Genomic DNA, 18,756 nt, shown 5'->3' with positions numbered 1-18,756 from the left:
AAGGTATTTTTCAATGTATAATTTCAGTTACATCACACTGTAAATTTTTGCTATAAATTGTGTCCTCCACTATCACCTGATGAAGTAGCGGCGCTCTGAAAGCTAGCGTGTTTCCAATTAAACTGTTGAACTATAACCTGGTGTTGTGTGATTTTTAATAGAAATATTTGGATTGACTGTGAGAGACGTCAATCAGAGAGCCCACCCACTCTGCCCATTGTCTCCTCTTCCTCTTCCAGAGCTGGTTCACTTCCTATAGGGACTGAAAACCAAGTGAGGAGATGGTGAGTGAAGGAGCAGCTTTTATACAAATTGTATCCCATAATATCCACACCAACCTTCAGGCAGTCTGACTATCCTGTGGGCAGTCAGGGGTGGAAATGTCCCTTATGCTGGGAGAGCTGTTTACTCGGTGCTTTGTGCTGAGCTGTTTGACAGGAGCTTTGTGTTGGATATTGGGTGCGTTTATTGGAAGCACTTTCATTCTGATTTCCAGCCTGAGTTTTGTTGATGGCTCATTCCTGAATATGAGAAAATGAGATGTAATTATCTGGGAGGTGCAGAGTGTCTGGGGATTCTTACTGATTTCCGAGTGTTGAATTCCGTATGTGTGTCGGAAGCTAATTATTGTCTAGTCGACCATCATTTTACAGTTCCTCTGAGGGAATTTTGCTTTGGTGAGATGTATGGGGGGAAAGCATGGGTAGGTGCAGTGCTGAGGGAGTGGGAGATTGTACGTCAGAATAGGAGTCAGATATTTAGTGTCTTAAGTATGTCCCACATTCAGCAAGATCAGGGTGGTTCTGTGATCAAGCTCTATATTTCTGCCCTTTCTCCCATCCCTTCAAACAGGGGCGCAATCTCAGCATTAGGGGTAGACCCTTTAGAAATGAGGAGGAATTTCTTCAGCGAGAAGGTGTTGAATCTGTAGAACTCATTCTCTCTGAAGGCTGTGGAGACCAAGTTATTGAGTGTACTTAAGACAGAGATGGATAGGTTCTTGATTTGTAAGGGGATCAATGGTGATGGGGGGAAGGAGAATGAGGTTGAGAACCATATCAGCCATAATTGAATGGCAGAACAGACTGCATGGGCCAAATGGGCTAATTCTGTTCCTCTATCTTATGGTCATCGACCTTGGATGAGCAAAATTCAATTAGTCTCACACATTACACATTACACTTATTATTAGATTAGATTTACGACAGTATGGACACAGGCCCTTTGGCCCAACAAGTCCACATCAACCCTCCGATGAGTAACCCACCCAGACCCATTCACCTACCCTATATTTACCCCTGACTAATGCACCTAACGTTATGGGCAATTTAGTATGGCCAATTCACGTGATCTGCACAATTTTGGATTGTGGAAGGAAACCAGAGCACCCAGAGGAAACCCCCCACGCAGACACGGGGTAAATGTGCAAACTTTACACAGACAGTCGCCCGAGACGGGAATCAAACCTAGGTCCCTGGTGCTGTGAGGCAGCAGTGCTAACCACAAAATGACTGTGCTGTCCACCCATTATGATTTGTGGAAGTGAGTTCAAATCTTCTTCCACACTGAGTGTGTCAAAGCAATTCCTCATTTCATCCCTGAAAGGTCTGGCTCTGATTTTTAAATGATGACCTGGCTTTATCCTCTCCAACCAATAAAAATAATTGATCTATATTCACCCTGTCATATCTCAAAAATGTTGATATTATTACACTTTAACTTTCTAAACATTGGGAATTTATCCCCAGTTTGTTTAATTTCAAATCAACACTGCACACCCTCCAAGTTTAATATCTCCTTCCTGTAGTGAGGTGTGCAAAATTGCTACCTGTATTCCAGGTGTGGTCAAACTGGGGCTTTGTGTCACTGAAACATGACTTCTACCTGAGGATGTACTTCACTGTCAGAGGGGAGCAATTTGTAAGGATGCACTCTCAGAAGGCCACATAGGGCCATGGTGGAATCACATCTGAAATACCGTGTATGGTTTTGGTCTCAGTGGTTCAGAAAGGATGCAATTGCATTAGAACCAGTTTGGATAAGATTATTTTGAGAATGAATGTTAACTTATAAGGAAACATGAAGTTGCTTGTGCCAGTACCTCTTGGAGCTTTGAAGAGAGAAAAGTAATCTTGTTGAAATATATCGAAACCAGAGAAAAACTTATAGGGTGAATATTGGGAAGATGTTTCCAATTACCAAGGAAAATAGAACCAGTCACACAGTTTAAAAGTGAGGTCTCCCTTCAAGACAGAGTTGAAAAGAATTTTATTTTCTCACTGCTATTATTCAATGGATTCCCCTGCTCAGAAAGCGGCAGAGGCTGTGTCATTGACTGTATTCAAGATTGAGTTAGATAGATTTTTGACAAACAATGACACCAAGAGTTATAGAGAAAGTACAGCTGAGACCACAATTATATTAACACCAGCATGGACCAGTCAGGCCAATTAATCTGTTTTTGTTATGTGAGAACCAATAGGAATATCACAGGTTGAGGGGAAAGGTGAGAATGCAAATAGGAGAAGCAAAGAAGGTTAAGGGGTGATCTAATCAAAGTCTTCAAGATATTAATAGGAAAAGACAGGTTAGATAAAAATAAAGTATTTCTACTTGTTGGGGATTCTAGAACTAGGGGGCATAGTCTGAGAATTATAACCAAATAGTTAGAAGAGATTTTAGGAAACAGTTCTACATACAAAAGGTGGTAAAGGTTTGAAATTCTGTTCTACATAAAGTAAAAGATGTAGGATCAGTTGTGAATTTTAAATCTGAGATAGATGCAATTTTGGTTAAGCAAAGGTATTAAGATATATGAGCCAAAATACAGGTATATGGATTTAAGCCACATACCAGCCAGCATTGAATGGTGGAACAGGCTCAAGGGGCTGGGTGGAGCCTATGCCTGTTCCTATTTCCATTGTGGAACTATGAGAAAAAACTAGCAACTAATGTAAAGAGAAATCACAAAGTCTTCCATAGGTACATAAATGATCAGAAGAGTGGTTAAAGGAAGAGTCGGGCTGATCAGAGACCTAAAGGGGATCTACAGACAGAGGCAAGGGCACAGGTATTAAATTAATATTTTGCATCTACTTTTACAAAAGGGTAGGATGCTGCCCAGGCCATGGTGACAGATGAAGAATCTATGTCACTGGAGATGTTCAAATTTAATAAGGAAGAAGTTTTGGATAGATTTTTGACACTCAGAATTGACAAGATACCAGATGAGATGTATTGAAGGATTTTGAAGGAAGTTAGGATAAAAATTGCGGGTGCTGTAACCTTTCAGTCTTCCCTGGACTTGGGGAAGTTCTCTGAAGACTGCAGGATTGCAAACAATTCAGTCATGTTCAGGAAAAAGCTCTAAGGATTATCCCAGCAATTACAAACAAACTAGTTTACCTTCAGTGGTGGGAAAATTTCTTGAAACAATTATTTGGAATAGAATCAGAATTCACATGGAAAAAGGTCAGTTGATTTGGAAGAGTCAGCATGGATTTCTAAAGTAGACATTGTGTTGTACTAACTTGGAGTTTTTTGATCGGTAACAGAAAGGCTTGATGAAGGTAATGCTGTTTACATGATATAGGTTCCAGAAGATGTTTGTTACAGTGACCCACAGCAGATTTGTGAGGGAAGTTATAGGTCATGGTATAAAAGGGATAGTAGCAAAGTGGGTATAAAATTGGCTGAGTGATAGAAAACAGACATTATGGTCATAGAGTCATAGAGGTGTACAGCATGGAAACAGACCCTTCGGTCCAACCCGTCCATGCCGAACAGATATCCCAACCCAATCTAGTCCCACCTGCCAGCACCCGGCCCATATCCCTCCAAACCCTTCCTATTCATATACCCATCCAAATGCCTTTTAAATGTTGCAATTGTACCAGCCTCCACCACTTCCTCTGGCAGCTCATTCCATACACGTACCACCCTCTGTGTGAAAAAGTTGTCCCTTAGGTCTCTTTTATATCTTCCCCCTCTCACCCTAAACCTATGCCCTCTAGTTCTGGACTCCCCGACCCCAGGAAAAAGACTTTGTCTATTTATCCTATCCATGCCCCTCATAATTTTGTAAACCTCTATAAGGTCACCCCTCAACCTCTGACACTCCAGGGAAAACAGCCCCAGCCTGTTCAGCCTCTCCCTATAGCTCATATCCTCCAAACTTGGCAACATCCTTGTAAATCTTTTCTGAACCCTTTCAAGTTTCACAACATCTTTCCGATAGGAAGGAGACCAGGATTGCCCGCAATATTCCAACAGTGGCCTAACCAATATCCTCAACATGACCTCCCAATTCCTCTACGCAATACTCTGACCAATAAAAGAAAGCATACCAAATATCATCTTCACTATCCTATCTACCTGCGACTCCGCTTGCAAGGAGCTATGAACCTGGACTCCAAGGTCTCTTTGTTCAGCAACACTCCCTAGGACTTTACCATTAATAAATACCATAAATAATCATTCAACAATCAAAATTATCAAACAATATTTCCAGAGACACTTTTTCTTCAAACTGCATGGTCAATGGATATTTTTCAAACTGGAGGAAACTTTTTGGTAGAGACCCTCAAGAGGTTGATATTGGGGCCCTTGTTTCTCCTCATATATATTAATGATGTGCAGGGGACAATTTCACAGTTTGCAGATAACACTAAACTTGAAACTGTGTGGATGATGGAACTCCAAAAGGACATTGATAAGTTGATGAAGTGGGTAGCAGATGAGTTTCAGTGCATTAAGTGTGAGATAATGCATTTTGGTCAGAAAACACTGAAAGACAATATTAAATAGGGGGTAACAATTCTAAATGAGGTGTAGAAGTGGAGGGATTTGGGTGTATAGGTGCACCGATCATTAAAAGTGGCAAGACAGATGGAGAAAGCAGTAAATAAAGCATAGTGTTCTCAGCTTTATTAATAGAGGCATAGCGCATAAAAGCAGGGAGGTGATGTTGTCTTGTACAAGAAACTTGCAAAATGTTAACTGGAGTTTTGTGTACAGTTGTAGATGCCACATTATAGAAAGGTGTGTGTGTGTGTATATATATATTAAATATGTTGGAGGAAGTGCAGAAGAAAGTTACAAGAATGGTTCCAGAAATAAGAAACTTCAGTTATGAGGATTCTTTCTAGAAATTGGGACTGCTCCCCTTGGAGAGAAGAAGGCTGAGAGAAGATTTGCTAGAAATTTTCAAAACCGAGAGCATAAATTTAATGCAATGTGCAGATATGTAAGGATGATATAAGAAAACATTTTTTCACACAGCGAATAGTTAAGGTATGTAATATGCTGCCTAAAACTGTGGTGGAAGCAGGTTCAACTAAGCCATTCATTAGACATTATTTTTGGATGGTAATGGTATTGGGAAAATATAGGAGATTGTGGTAACATTGGTTCTATTCCCTCATGCCAATAGGCTGAATGGCCTTCTGCGCAGTAATATTTCTGTGATTCTGTGTAACCTTCTGTGGTTGGATTTAAACTCAAAGGGCCAGATATTCGCAACAATTTTGGAGACTTTTTGCAGCTTCCAAAATTATAGGAAGTAATTGGATATTGAATTCCTGCCCCCATTTCTATGCTTTTTAATGGTGGGTAAGGATCTCTGTAACTAATGATGTGAAGTGTTTAAATCCCCATCCGTTTAAATTTCAAGAAAACACAGACTTTCCTGTCAGAGAGAGATGAAAAATAAATTGTATTCCATCAGTTCCAGCACTTCTTTGTTGACATTTCCCTCAGGGTTACCATTGTGTCGTTGTGAGTGCTTGGATGCTGTCCAAAGTTCAAATGATTTCAAAGGGGAAATTTGAAGTTCATAATTTGATTGACAGTCAATCAGGATAGTGATTAATTACCTGCCTGAAGTAGAGTTATGAATATATGGTCGTAATGCATTAATTACATAAGAGGTAAATTATATTGAAGGACACATTACATTTTCAGAACCTTTGTCTGAACTTTCACTCCTGACTCTCAAGCACAGAGTTGGGAAAATTCACAACTGGGAGAAAGAGCTCTAGACACACGAATTTTCAATCCACAGGAGTGGGTATTAGTTTGAATCAGAGCTACAAACCTGGAAAAAGCTCATGGAGGTAGGCTGTGGGAAAGGTTCACCTCAATGCTTTGGCATTTTGTCTGGCCTGGTGTACCTTTACAGTTCCCTCTAGAATCATTTGATTGGACATTTCCATTGATAGTTTGAACAGAAAAAAGCAAAAGAAAAGCCTTCAGTCCTCACTGCCCATACTACAAATTCCCCTGCCCATTCAATGCATGCCACATCAAACACCCACAGTTCATGCCTGAACAGTTCTCACTCTTCCAATGTGTTGATTTGTTTTTACACACATATATGTCGACTTCTAACAGTTCCAAAGAACACTGTATCTCTCCAAAACATACCTTGGACCTATCCAAAAGCCTACCTCACCTCTCTAAAGAAGAGTTTAACCTTTACACCCTCTCTTGTTAAGTCCCAGAAGAGAACGCTGTATCTGACTGAAGGCAGCTGCTGTTTCACATATGCGTTGACTTCGTACGTGTGAAGGACAACCCATTTACAGTTAGGATGGCACATCTGCCTCACAGCAAGAGACACCGGGGTTCAGTTCTAGCCTCAGGCAACTGTGTGGAGTTTGCACGTTCTCCCTGTGTTTGCATGGATTTCCTCCCACAGTCCAAAGGTGTGCAGATTACGTGGATTGGCCATGCTAAATTGCCCATAATATCTAGGGATGTGTAGGTTAGGTGGATTAGCCATGGGAAATGCAGGGTTATAGGGTAGGGGGATGAGTTTGGGCGGGATGCTCCTCACACAATCCCTGTGGACTTGTTGGGCCAAATGGCCTGTTTCCACACTGTAGGGATTCTCAGGATTCCTGTTCTCGCCACCCCTTGGTGAACATAGTCAGCGCCAGATTTGTGACAGGCCTCCCACATTTGGCTTCTAACAAGAAATTGCTAATCTGGGAGTCTTTCAGTCGTGGTGAAGATGCATGTCTTGATTTTCTTTCTGCTTAGCGTGGCCCCTGAGGTCTGCCTATGGTGAATATTTAGTTAGTTCATATGAAAGCTAATTGCTCAGGATCATGGAAGGTTGGGATAAAGAGGGCCATGAGAGGGTGGGAATATGATTTTGGCAGTTAATTATCATGATGTAGAGGTGCTGGAGTCAGAATTCCTTTTAATTTCTTTTTCATCTGCACAGATCTCTCAGGTCTGGAACTGGACGTTGATGCTGTGATCCACAGCTGATATGGAATGTTGGGGTGGCTGCGCACATGCAGTTTAGAGGGAAGATTGGCAGTGTGGAAGGGCTGAAGACCACAAATGTTTAAAAAAAAATTAGATGGCATAAAGGTGGACCTTTTAACCAGCTTGCTTCGGCACTTGAATATCCCTGTGGTCTACTTCAATTTGCATCCAGTGGCAGCAGACCTGACAATATCTCACTCTCTCCTCACTAATTGCAAATAGGACTTAATTGGACATTTTGCACCGGGTCTAAAAACTCAGGAAATTTCCCATGAGCTATCCATTTTTGTAGCGAAACTCTGTTCCACAATTCTGACAAAGAGTCAATGGAAATGAAATGTTAACTGTTTCTGTCTCTCTGCAGATGCTTCCAAACCTGCTGAGTTTCTCCAGAAATTTCCGTCTTTACCACAATCTGTATTGTTAATCCAGCTCCATAACAATTCAGCTGTCATACCTGGTAACACATTTATTAAAATGTCTTTTTATGCCTTGTTAAAGATTTTACCTGAAGACCTCCCCCTTTAGTGTATCAAATTATCTGATTTCTCAAGATAAACCAGAAGACTTCAATCAGCTACACTGAAGCAATATTTCCTCAGTTATAGAAATTCCTGCTAAGTCTTATTTCTTTAAATAAATTGAAATCAGTGGATGAAATTTCTTAATCAGATTTATCTTTTTGTTACACTAAACACATTCTCTAAGGGTAATACTGGTGTTCACCAACATGACTTAATCTCATAGTGAACTGATAACTCATTTTACACTGCACTTGATTCTTTTCTATTGCCCTCAAGGTGTCTGGAAAGTTGGGATATGGGTAGAGGAAAGAAAGTAGCCACCTTGTCTGCTCTGGTCACTATTTCGTGTCCCTGCTAGAAACAGAAGGTGTGTAACTGTCAGGTGAGGAAGAAGAAAGGATTTGGATATGATTCCCACACTGGGGAATTACAGACTGGCACTCTCTATAGAATAGTTTCTATCTGAGGAGTCAGCCCCTTCAGCAAAGGAGGAGTGGGATTTGAAGGAAATCATGCTTCCTTTTCCTGTTTTACAGAAGGATTGCATTATACTACACCAGAGAATCAGAGAGGATAAATACCACAGTTAGATGCTGACCATCACCCAAGAAACAACTGCACAACTGTGGGGAGAAATCCAATCCCTCTGTAATATTGCTCAACACAGAGAAAGTTGGGCAGTGAAACCATCATCTGGATGTTGGATTGGGTCAAGGGCATTTGACATATCACCAGATCTGAAACTGGTCAGTGGTATGGAGCCTTCCATTAGAACCAAACTTTCTGAAGGTTTGGCAATGGTCAGGGTGAGGCCCGGAAAAAGTGTATGAACCTCATGAACTACTGACTCATTCCTATTGATGACAGACTATTCAAATGTGAGGTTGTGAGGAGAACTGCACAGGCTCATAGAATCACCTAACACACAAGGTTTATTGTCCAACCTGTTAACACAAGAACAGCTTCATGGAAGAGAAACCGTTCAAATGTGAGTTCTGTGTCCGAGCTTTCACAAAGTCTTCAGCACTTGTTCAACACCAACGTATTCACACAGGGGAGAAACCATTCACGTGTGAGGTGTGTGACAAATCCTTTTCACAATCATCAAATCTCCGTGTGCACAAGTGCATTCAGAAAAATGAGAATCTATTCACATGTAAGGTGTGCAACAAATCATTCTCGCAGTCATGGACTCTCCGTGTGCACCTGCGAATCCACACGGGAGAGAAACCTTTCACATGTGCTGTGTGCAACAAATCATTCTCACAGCCATCGACCCTCCGTGACCACCAACGCATTCACACGGGAGAAAAACCATTCACATGCGAAGTCTGTGACAAAGCATTCAGGCAGTCATCAAACCTTCGCGAACACCAACGTATTCACACTGGGGAGAAACCATTCAAGTGTGAGATGTGCAAAAAATCCTTCTCATGGTTAACAAACCTCCGTGCACACCAACGCATTCACACAGGGGAAGAAGCAGTCAAGTGTGAGGTATGTGACAAAGTCTTCACACAGTTAAGGAGTCTCCTGCTACATCAGACAACCCACACAGGGGAGAAACCCTTCAAATGTGAGGCTTGTAATAAAGGTTTTGCAACATCCTCAACTCTCCTGATACACCAGAGGATTCACACAGGGGAGAAACCCTTCAAATGTGAATTTTGTGAGATGGCTTTCAACCAAACCTCTGATCTCTTGAGACACCAGTTGATTCACACAGGGGAGAAACCCTATAAATGTGACGTGTGCGATCGAACTTTCACACAGTCATCGACACTTGGTAGACACAGACGCATTCACACTGGGGAGAAGCCGTTCAAGTGTGAGATGTGTGACAAATTATTCTCAGATTCATCGCACCTCCACAGACACCGAAGGACTCACACTGGAGAGAAACCTTTCACGTGTCAAGTGTGTAACAAATCATTCTTGAGATCATCAAACCTCCGTGCCCACCAATGCATTCACGCTGGGGAAATGCCATTCAAGTGTAAGGTGTGTGGCAAGGGCTTTGCAGAATCATCAGCCCTGCTGAAACACTGGCACATCCACACAGGGGAGAAACCATTCACGTGTGAGGTGTGTGACAAATCATTCTCACAGCTAGGAAACCTCTGTGTGCACAAATACATTCACAAAGTTGAGAATCTCTCATCATGCTAAATGTGCACGAAATCATTCTCTGACTTATCATCCTTCTATGCACACCAACACACCCAGAGAGGAAAACCTTTTCCCTGCAAGGTGTGTAACAGTCCTTCTTAAGTTTGTCAGACCTTATATTCCATCAGGGGATCCACACAGAGGAGGAAGTCTTCAATTGTGAACTTAGAGTGTTTTAACTGCAAGAAGCTGAACCATTTTGCACACAGTTGTTCTTCCTGGTGTTGTAGATACTTATATATGCATGTATTTGTTTTTAGTTTCCAGGTTTAAATGGTAGAATATTATTGCAAGGTGAAAGGATGAACAAAGGGATGTATTGCTGCAATTGTACAGGGCATCAATGAGATCATTCATGGAGTATACAGTTTTACTATACTATACCATGTACAGTTTTGGTCTCCATAATTAAGAAGGGATATAAATACAATAGAAACAGTTCAGTGAAGATTCACTCAGCTAAGGTTGGACAGATCAAGCCTGTGTCCATTGATTTTGGAGGAATGAAAAGTTACTTAATTTAAATGAATAAGATCCTCTGGGGACTTCACCGGGAGACCCTTGTAATGTTCTGGGGACCTGGCTTCAAATTCCACCAAGGTAGATGGTGTAATTTGAATTCAGTAAAACAAAATTGTAATTAACAGTCTAATGACCATGAATCCATTGTCGATTGTTGGGAAAACCCATCTGGTTCACTAATGTCCTTCAGGGAAGGAAACTGCGATCCTTATCAGGCCTTGACTACATGTAACTCCAAAACAACAGCAATGTGGTTGACTCTTAACTGTCTTCAGGGATTGGTAATTAATGCTGGCCTAAGAGCAGTGAGTGAATAAAAACGATCCCTCTGCACTGAAGCACTCTGACGTTTCTCTCCATTTAGATAATAGGTTGATTTTCTATTCCTCCAATCAAACTGGATAACCACACACTTATCCATGTTATACTACATCTGCCATGTTTTGGCCCATTCACCTAATCTATCCATTTTAATTTGTAAATTTCTTATTTCTTTACTGCAACTTACATTGCCACCTATTTTAATGTCATCTGCAAATCTGGCTATAGCACCTTCACTCCCTGCATCCAAGTCATTAATATAGATTGTAAATCATTGGGCACAATGATCAAACCTTTGGCGCCCCAGTCGTTACAGCTTGTCAACCAGAAAAAGGCTCATTTATCCTGACCCTCTGCTTTCTGTTGTTTGGCCAGTCTTATGTCCAAGTTCATAATTACCCTTAATCTTATGTGATCTTATTTTGTGTGCTAACCTTTTATGCAGGACCTTATCAAATTCATTCTGTAAGTCCAGATATACTACATTTACAGGATCTCACTTGTTACGTATTTGAAGAACGCTAGCAATTTAGTCAAACATGATTTACCCTTCATAAAATCATGTTGATTCTGATGGACTTTATTTTAACTTTCCAAATATCTTCTTTATAATAGATTTTTAAAATTGACAGATCTTAAACTGACTGGTCTGTAGTTTCCTATTTTCTGCCTCCCTCCCTGTTTTAATAAGGGTGTTACTTTAAAATTTTTGAAGTCCCCTGGAACCGTTCTCACATCAGGGGTATTTTGAATTATTATAACCAATGGATCTGCTATCACTGCTGGCACTTGCTTATAGGATATCAGGTCCTGGGGAGTTATCTGCCTTCAATCCCAATAATTTGCTCAGTACTTATTCCCTGGTATGATTATTCTAAGTTCCTCAATTTCTATAACCTCTGCATTACCTGTTTTTATTGGGATGATACTAGTCCTCCGCCATGAAAACAGAAGCAAAGTGTCTCTGCTATTTGTGTTCCCCATTATTAACTTCCCAGTGGCATCCTCCAAGGGACCAACATTCACTACAGCTATTTTCATTCCATTTATATACTATTAGAAGCTTTTGCTAACTGTTTTTATATTTTTCTAGTTTTCTTCTATAAATTATCTTCTGTTCTTTTTATGAAATTTTTAGTAACCGTTTGTTGATCTTTACAAGTTTCCCAATCTTTCAGCCTGCCACTTGCCTTTGCAATATGGTATGTCTTGGTTTTTGTCTTTATATTATCTTTAGCTTCCTTCCTCAGCCATGATTTTTTTTCCCTCTCTTATAACCTTTCTTCCTTTCTGGAATATATCTTCATTGGAAACAATTCAGTATCTCCTTAAACAGCTAACTGCTCATCAAATGTCTTAACTTTTAGTCTTCCTGCCCTGTCCACTAGAGTCAGATCTGTCCTCATGAGTTTGTAATTACCTTTGTTTAATTCCAGACCTATTTCTCACCCTCAAACTGAATTAGAAATTCTAGCATGCTATGATCACTCTTCCGAAAGGATCCTTTTCTATGAGATCATTAAGTAATTCCACCATGTTACATAGTATCAAATCCAGAATAACCTGCTCCCTGGTTGGTTCCACAACATACTGCTCCAAGAAACAATCTCTGATACGTTCAGTGAACTCTCCCTCAAGGCTACCCTTGTCACTTTGATTAATCTAGTCTGTAGGTATATTAAAATCAACCATGCTAAATTGCAATTGTAAATGAAAACCCATCATGTGTGATACATTTTAATTTTCTTCTGGCAGGTAAGTGTTGCAAATACCTAGTCCATGATTCATGCATTGCAGAATATAAATTTTAGTTTCAGGATTATAATTTTTAGCTTGAAGGTTTAGAATGGTCAGAAGGGATACAGCTATAAATCAAGAGGTCTTTGCTGAAGAACTGGATGTATAACTTTGAAAATAAATTTTCAGAAGTCTACTATTTTGAACTAATATTTATGGATTTTATCAAACCACCTTTTGAAATAGTTCAGTTTGAATTTCTACTTGGTGAACAAGTAATGTTGAAGGCAGCCCGAGAACACGAAAGGAACTGCTTGTGAGATACTGTTTTTGATGAAGTACATGACCTTAAAGATGTCAGAAAAATGACTAGGTTAAAGCAGTTGCATCTGTCTTAAGTGTACAATATAAGGCCTGTTTGTCAGTTTTAAAGAAATAAGCAAAAGGTTTGAACTCAATGATTCGAAATTACAGCAAACTTTGTTTTAATCAGCACTTACCAACTGGCACTCTCAATGAATCGGCAAAAATTATATATATGAAATACTGGAAGATTATTGTATTATTGCGATATCCACAATGTCCATTGAGGCTGGTAAGCTTTATTTAAGGGAAAGTTGCATTATTATTTAAATAATTTATGCTGTAAATAATGTATAACAGTGCTGGATCCATAGGTGCTGGTTAATAAAATGTTCGATGTAAAATGATACCTTATCTTTAATCAAGAACCATGTATTTTAATTAGGATTTAGCTCACTAATTGCTTTGATATATTAACTATATCTGTAGGACAGAACAGCTACATTTAAAGACAATTTTTTCCGACACCTTGCTTTGAATTAATGCAAAGAACTGTTTTCACATTCTTATCCATGTAATAGTTTAGCATGTTAATGTCAACTGTCCACAACAGTTTGTATTATTGTTGAGGATGTGACATTCTTTGTACAACTGCAGTATGTATCTAAGGAAGATGTATCATTTATTCACAATGTATTGTGAGCTACAGGGGGCCTCGAAGTAGGATATAGACATCTATCTCATCCTACTACACAAAGGACAGGGGCTACAAATGTGGAAAGACACCAGTTGTCCCTCACCTTTAGACAATGTAAAGGGTTGATTTCCTAATGAGGGATAAAATTTGGAAATTCTTGAGTTTTTCTTGGCATTGTTTGACCTTTGCTTTTGTATTACAATTCTCCTAAGACACAGTTCCAAGGTAGAAGAAAGACTTTGTTTGACGAACCCTAAGCCCTCAAAATTTCCATCTTGTCTTCACAGCTTTTTGTGGCTATATTAACATCTGACTTCAGCAGTTCTACTCCATTCACAAATAGTAGTTGTTCTTTCCTTGTTCTGTCAGGCACAACTGAGGTAAAACAAAGTAAAATCACCAAAGTGTTATCCTCTCATAAAGGAGAGAGAGAAAGATGATTGGTGGTCACTTAACCTGAGGGTTACCATGCCTCAGGTGAGGAGAGAGGTTGAGAATGAGAGTCCTTCATGATAACATTAGCCAGTGCAGTAATTGAACTCACACTGTTGGCATCATTGATTAACCATCCAGCCAACTGAGCTAACCAAACTCTTACAACGGAGGATCTCATTATTACAAATTAAGAACTCAGAACATAAATATTTGAATTAAAAGGGTTTTTAAATCAGAATATTCAAATTCTTACATGGCATCCAAACTATATTCTCTTAAAGTAGCCCACTATTCAGCTACCATTCTTCCTGCCAACCTTTCAACCCAGATCCATTCTCACTCCATTAAAGTTGGCTTTCACAGAGTTTATTATTACTCATGACTGTTCTTTGTCCTTTTCCATCGTGAACCTATATTTTATGATTGAATGATCATTGCCTCCTAAATGTTCTTCCAATGAAATCTGATCTACTTGGCTCACATTATTCCTAAGAACTAAGTCAAGCACTGCTTCCTTTTCATTGGATTTGAAATGTAGTGCAATAAGAATCTAGGAACTCTTGCCCCATGCCCTCTGCACCAGCACAATCCCAATCTACTTTCAGGTAATTACAATTCCCCCATCATAACTGCTTTATAATTCTTTCCCCAACTGTGATTTTCTTGTAGATTACTCTGCATCATTTCCATTGTGTCTCAGCTATAGATTACAAGCAGTATGTGATTAAACCCTTTTTTGTTCTTTAGTGCTATCCAAATAGATACTGTCCTTGATCAGTCCAGAATTGTGAAACTTGAAAGGGTTTAGAAATGATTTGCAAGGATGTTGCCAGGGTTGGGGGGGGTTTAAGAGATAGGAAGAGGCTGAGTAGGCTGAGGCTGTTTTGTCTGGAGTATTGGAGGCTGTGGAGTGACTTTATAGAGGTTTATAAAATCATGAGGGGCATGGGTAAGGTAAATAAACAAGGTCTTTTGCCTGAAGTGGCAGAGTCCAGAACTAGAGGTCATAGGTTTAGTATAAGATGGGAAAAATTTAGAAGGGACCTAAGGAGAAAGTTTTTCATGCAGAAGGGTGGTGCATGAATGGAATGAGCTGTCAGAGGAAATAGTGGAGGCTACTTCAACATTTAAAAGACCTACCAGGATGGGTATATGAATAGGAAAGGTTTAGAGGGATACTGGCTAAATGCTGGCAAATGGGACTCGATTACTTTAAGACATCTGGATGGCATGGACAAGTTGGACCAAAGGATCTGTTTCTGTGCTGTACATCTCTATGATAATGTCTCTCTCTGACACACCATAGGGGTTTACAGCATAGAAGAAAGCTCTGCAGCCCATAAAGTCAAAAACAACCACCTACGTTTTCTTATCCCATTTTCCAGGACTTGACCCATGGCTTTGTATATCTTGGCATATAATACTTATTAAGTGTTACGAGCATTTCTGCCTCTACCACCTTTACAGCCAGTTAATTCCAGATTCCACTACACTCTGGGTGAAAAATAAATTCATCATATCCGCTCTGAGTCTTATGCTCCTTAAATCAATGCCTTCTGGTGATTGTTCCCTCACCAGGGGAAAAGTTTTCTGCCTATCCCATCATTGTTGCCATAATTTAATTCACCATAATCACATGCCCAGCTCAGACTCCTCTACTCCAAGGCAAACAACCCCAGTCTATCCTATCTCTCTTCATAACTGAAACTCTCCAGCCCAGGCAACATTCCCGTAAATATTCTCTGCACTGCTGTCACATCCTTCATTTAATATAGATTCCAAAACTGCAAGACAATACTCTTGGATTGTTAGGCTGTGGCCTAACCAATGTTTTATACAGTTTCAGCATCACCTCCCTGCCCTTAAAGTCTGTGCCTCAACTAATAAAGGCAAGTATACCACATGCCTTCAGAATCATTTTATCCACCTATCTTGATACCTTAAAGGACAAATGTAAATGTACGCCAAGGTCCCTCTGATCCTCAGTGCTTCTAAGGGTCCTACATTCTTCATGTATTCACTTGCCTTGTTTGTCTTGCCAAACACTTATCGTGATTGAATGTTTTTCTTACCAACACTTCTACTCGTCCACCTTTTCTTCCTTTCCTATCTTTTCTGAACACCTTGTACAAAGGACTATTTCATACCCAATATCATCCTTCTTTGGGCTGGGTGTCTGTTACAGCCACAAAATCATATTTTATTGTCATTATTCTCTAGGGGAACATTTCTTCCTGTCTGCTCTGTCCAGATGCCTCATAATTTTTAAAACCTTGATCACATTTCTAAACCGTCTCTTCTCCAAGGAGAACAATCCCAACTTCTCCAATCTCTCTGTGGAACTATTGTTCCTAAAATCATTCGCCTGAATGTTACTGCATCCTGTCAGGAGAACAAGGGGCAAGAGAGAGGAAGAGGAGGAGGGATCAGGCCTAGGGGAACAATAATGGGTACCCCTCCTGACTCCAGGCCCCTTAAAAATCCCTCTACAATCTGACAGATTCTGTTCAGCATCTTCGAACATAGAACAGTGCAGCATAGTATAGGCCCTTTGGCCCTCAATGTTGTGCTGACCTTTAATCCTACTCTAAGATCAAACTAACGTCCATAATATCCTTCATTTTACTATTATCCATGTGCCTATCCAAAAGCCGCTTAAAAATGCCTAATGTATCTGACTCTCCTATCACTGCTGGCAATGCATTTCACACACTCACCACTCTCTGTGTAATGTGCTTTGGTTCCTACAGAATACAGTAGTGTTTCCAAAGGTAGAACATTCAAACCATCAAATCTGCTCTGCCATTTAATGAGATCATTGCTGATATCATAATCCTCAACTCCACTTTCCTGCCTTTTCCCCATAACTCTCTCTGACTCCTACCTGCTCTTCCCAGCACCCCCTCTCTGCCCCTAGCACATTCCCATAACCCCCAGCAGCCCTATATCCAAAAAGAAAGGAGACTGTCTTGAGCTGGTGCTTGGGAATGAGGTACGGTCAATAAGTCAAATGTCAGTGAGGGAACATCAAGGGGACAGTGATCATTGTATCATAAGGTTTAAGATGACAATAGTAAAGGGTTTAAAAGACATTTGGATAAGTGCTTGAATAAGAAATGTTTTCAGGAATATAGGCCAAGCGTAGGCAGATGGGATTAGTTTAGTTTGAGATTATGGTATGCATTGACTGGTTCGACCAAAGGATCTGCTTCTGTGCCTGTGACTGCATCACTTGAGAAATGGACAGCTGAGAATAAGAATAACTAACTGGGGGAAAGGTGATTCCAATTGGACAAGAGTGCAGCTGGGCCAGATAGATGGGAGCCAAAGGTTATGGGAATAACAATCAGCATAACAATGAGCTACCTTCAGACAAAATATGATTTGGAGACAAGCAATGTGCATTCCCTCAAAAGGTAAAAGTAGGGAAAACAAATCTAGAGCTCCCTGGTTAAAAGAAAAGATAGGAATTAAGATTAACAATAAGAAGTGTGCATATGGCAGTGTCAGTTGAAAAATTCAATCAAGAACCCAAGCTGAATGTAAAATGTTCAGAATTGAGTTGAGAAAGCAAATATGAGATGCAGAGGACGATGAAAAATGATTGACAATTAAGATAAGGGAAATCCCTATCTCTCCTCTCGGCACACCAGTTTGGGGAAGGCAACAGTCTAGTGGTGTTATGACTGGACTATTATTCCTAAGACTCAGATAGTGTCTGGAGGGCCAAGTTTGAATCCTGTCACGGCAGATGGTGGAATGTGGATTCAGTAAGAATCTGGAATTAAGAGTCTAATAATGATGACTCTAAATCCATTGCAGTTTTCAGAAAAACCTATCTGGTTTACAAAATTTCTGGCTGTAAGGGCTGCTCCTTTTTTTTGAAGTATTTTAGGTGCTGGAGGTGATTTCCTCGAATTCCAGGAACAGCAATTACTATTTTATATGCTGTTGCATTGTTTAGGAACTTTGGGAAAAAAAAAGTCAAAACAACAGCAGTTTTAAAAAGGAGAAGAACAGACACAGGAAGCACATGGTGAGGACAGTGCAAGAGAGAGAGAGAGAACCTGCACAGTTACTGCCTTTGCTGTTTTTGAATTCATGTGTCGCTGGACATCAGAGTGCATCTGGGAAAATTAACAAACAGTGAATTTCACAATTAATCTTGGAAGAACCGGTTTGGGCGAAGTTCACAACTCAGAATTAGATAAGTTATTTGTTGTTTTAAGTCTGTCCAAGAGAAGGGCTGTATTAGTGAGTACAGTGGGTTCTTTCTTGACTATATGTTTTTGGAGATAAGTCTCTTGATTAAACTTAAAATGTAAGCCACAGCTATTAACTTAACCTGGTGCAGTGTTTTGTAGAGGAAGAAGACGTTGTTATTTTCTGGGTCCATAGATTGTGAAGGAGCAAAAATAGCCTTTGCAGTGATATGTACTTCTTGTCAGATGTGGGAGTTTAAAGAGAGTTTAAGGGTTACTGCGGATTATATTTGCCATAAATGCTGTTGGTTGCAAATCTTATCAGATCGAGTGGATCGCTTGGAGAGACAGATAGAAGCGATGAGGAATTTGCAACAGCAACAGTATGTGATTGGTGGCAGTTGTAGGAAGGGGGGAAAGTCTCAGATACAGTCACATAGATGGGTTAACTCCAGGAAGGTAAGAGAGGTAGGCACCTACGGCAGGAGTCTTTTGTGGATTATACCCATTTCAAACAGGTATGCTGTTTTGGAAAATGTAGGGGCTGATGGATTCTCAGGGGAACGTGGCA

General features: G+C 40.1%; 2 protein-coding genes across 3 annotated transcripts in view; one reads left to right on the top strand and one right to left on the bottom strand.

Moving 5' to 3' along the window:
- The window catches only part of LOC148141006 (uncharacterized), a 45,296-nt gene that overhangs the window by 3,437 nt on the left and 23,103 nt on the right, over nt 1–18,756 (bottom strand). The gene's annotated exons all lie outside the window — the stretch shown is intronic.
- Nucleotides 6,776–13,636, top strand: LOC122541602 (uncharacterized). The gene has a single exon (XM_087978739.1). The coding sequence runs from the start codon at nt 8,766–8,768 to the stop codon at nt 9,966–9,968; it is 1,203 nt and encodes a 400-aa protein (XP_087834865.1). The 5' UTR covers nt 6,776–8,765; the 3' UTR covers nt 9,969–13,636.

Source organism: Chiloscyllium plagiosum, unplaced genomic scaffold (genome assembly GCF_037043375.1).
Source record: "Chiloscyllium plagiosum isolate Xiang-an unplaced genomic scaffold, Cpla_swu_hap1 HiC_scaffold_35, whole genome shotgun sequence".
In the NCBI taxonomy this organism is placed as follows: Eukaryota; Metazoa; Chordata; class Chondrichthyes; order Orectolobiformes; family Hemiscylliidae; genus Chiloscyllium; species Chiloscyllium plagiosum.
This window is presented reverse-complemented; position numbering and strand designations above follow the sequence as displayed.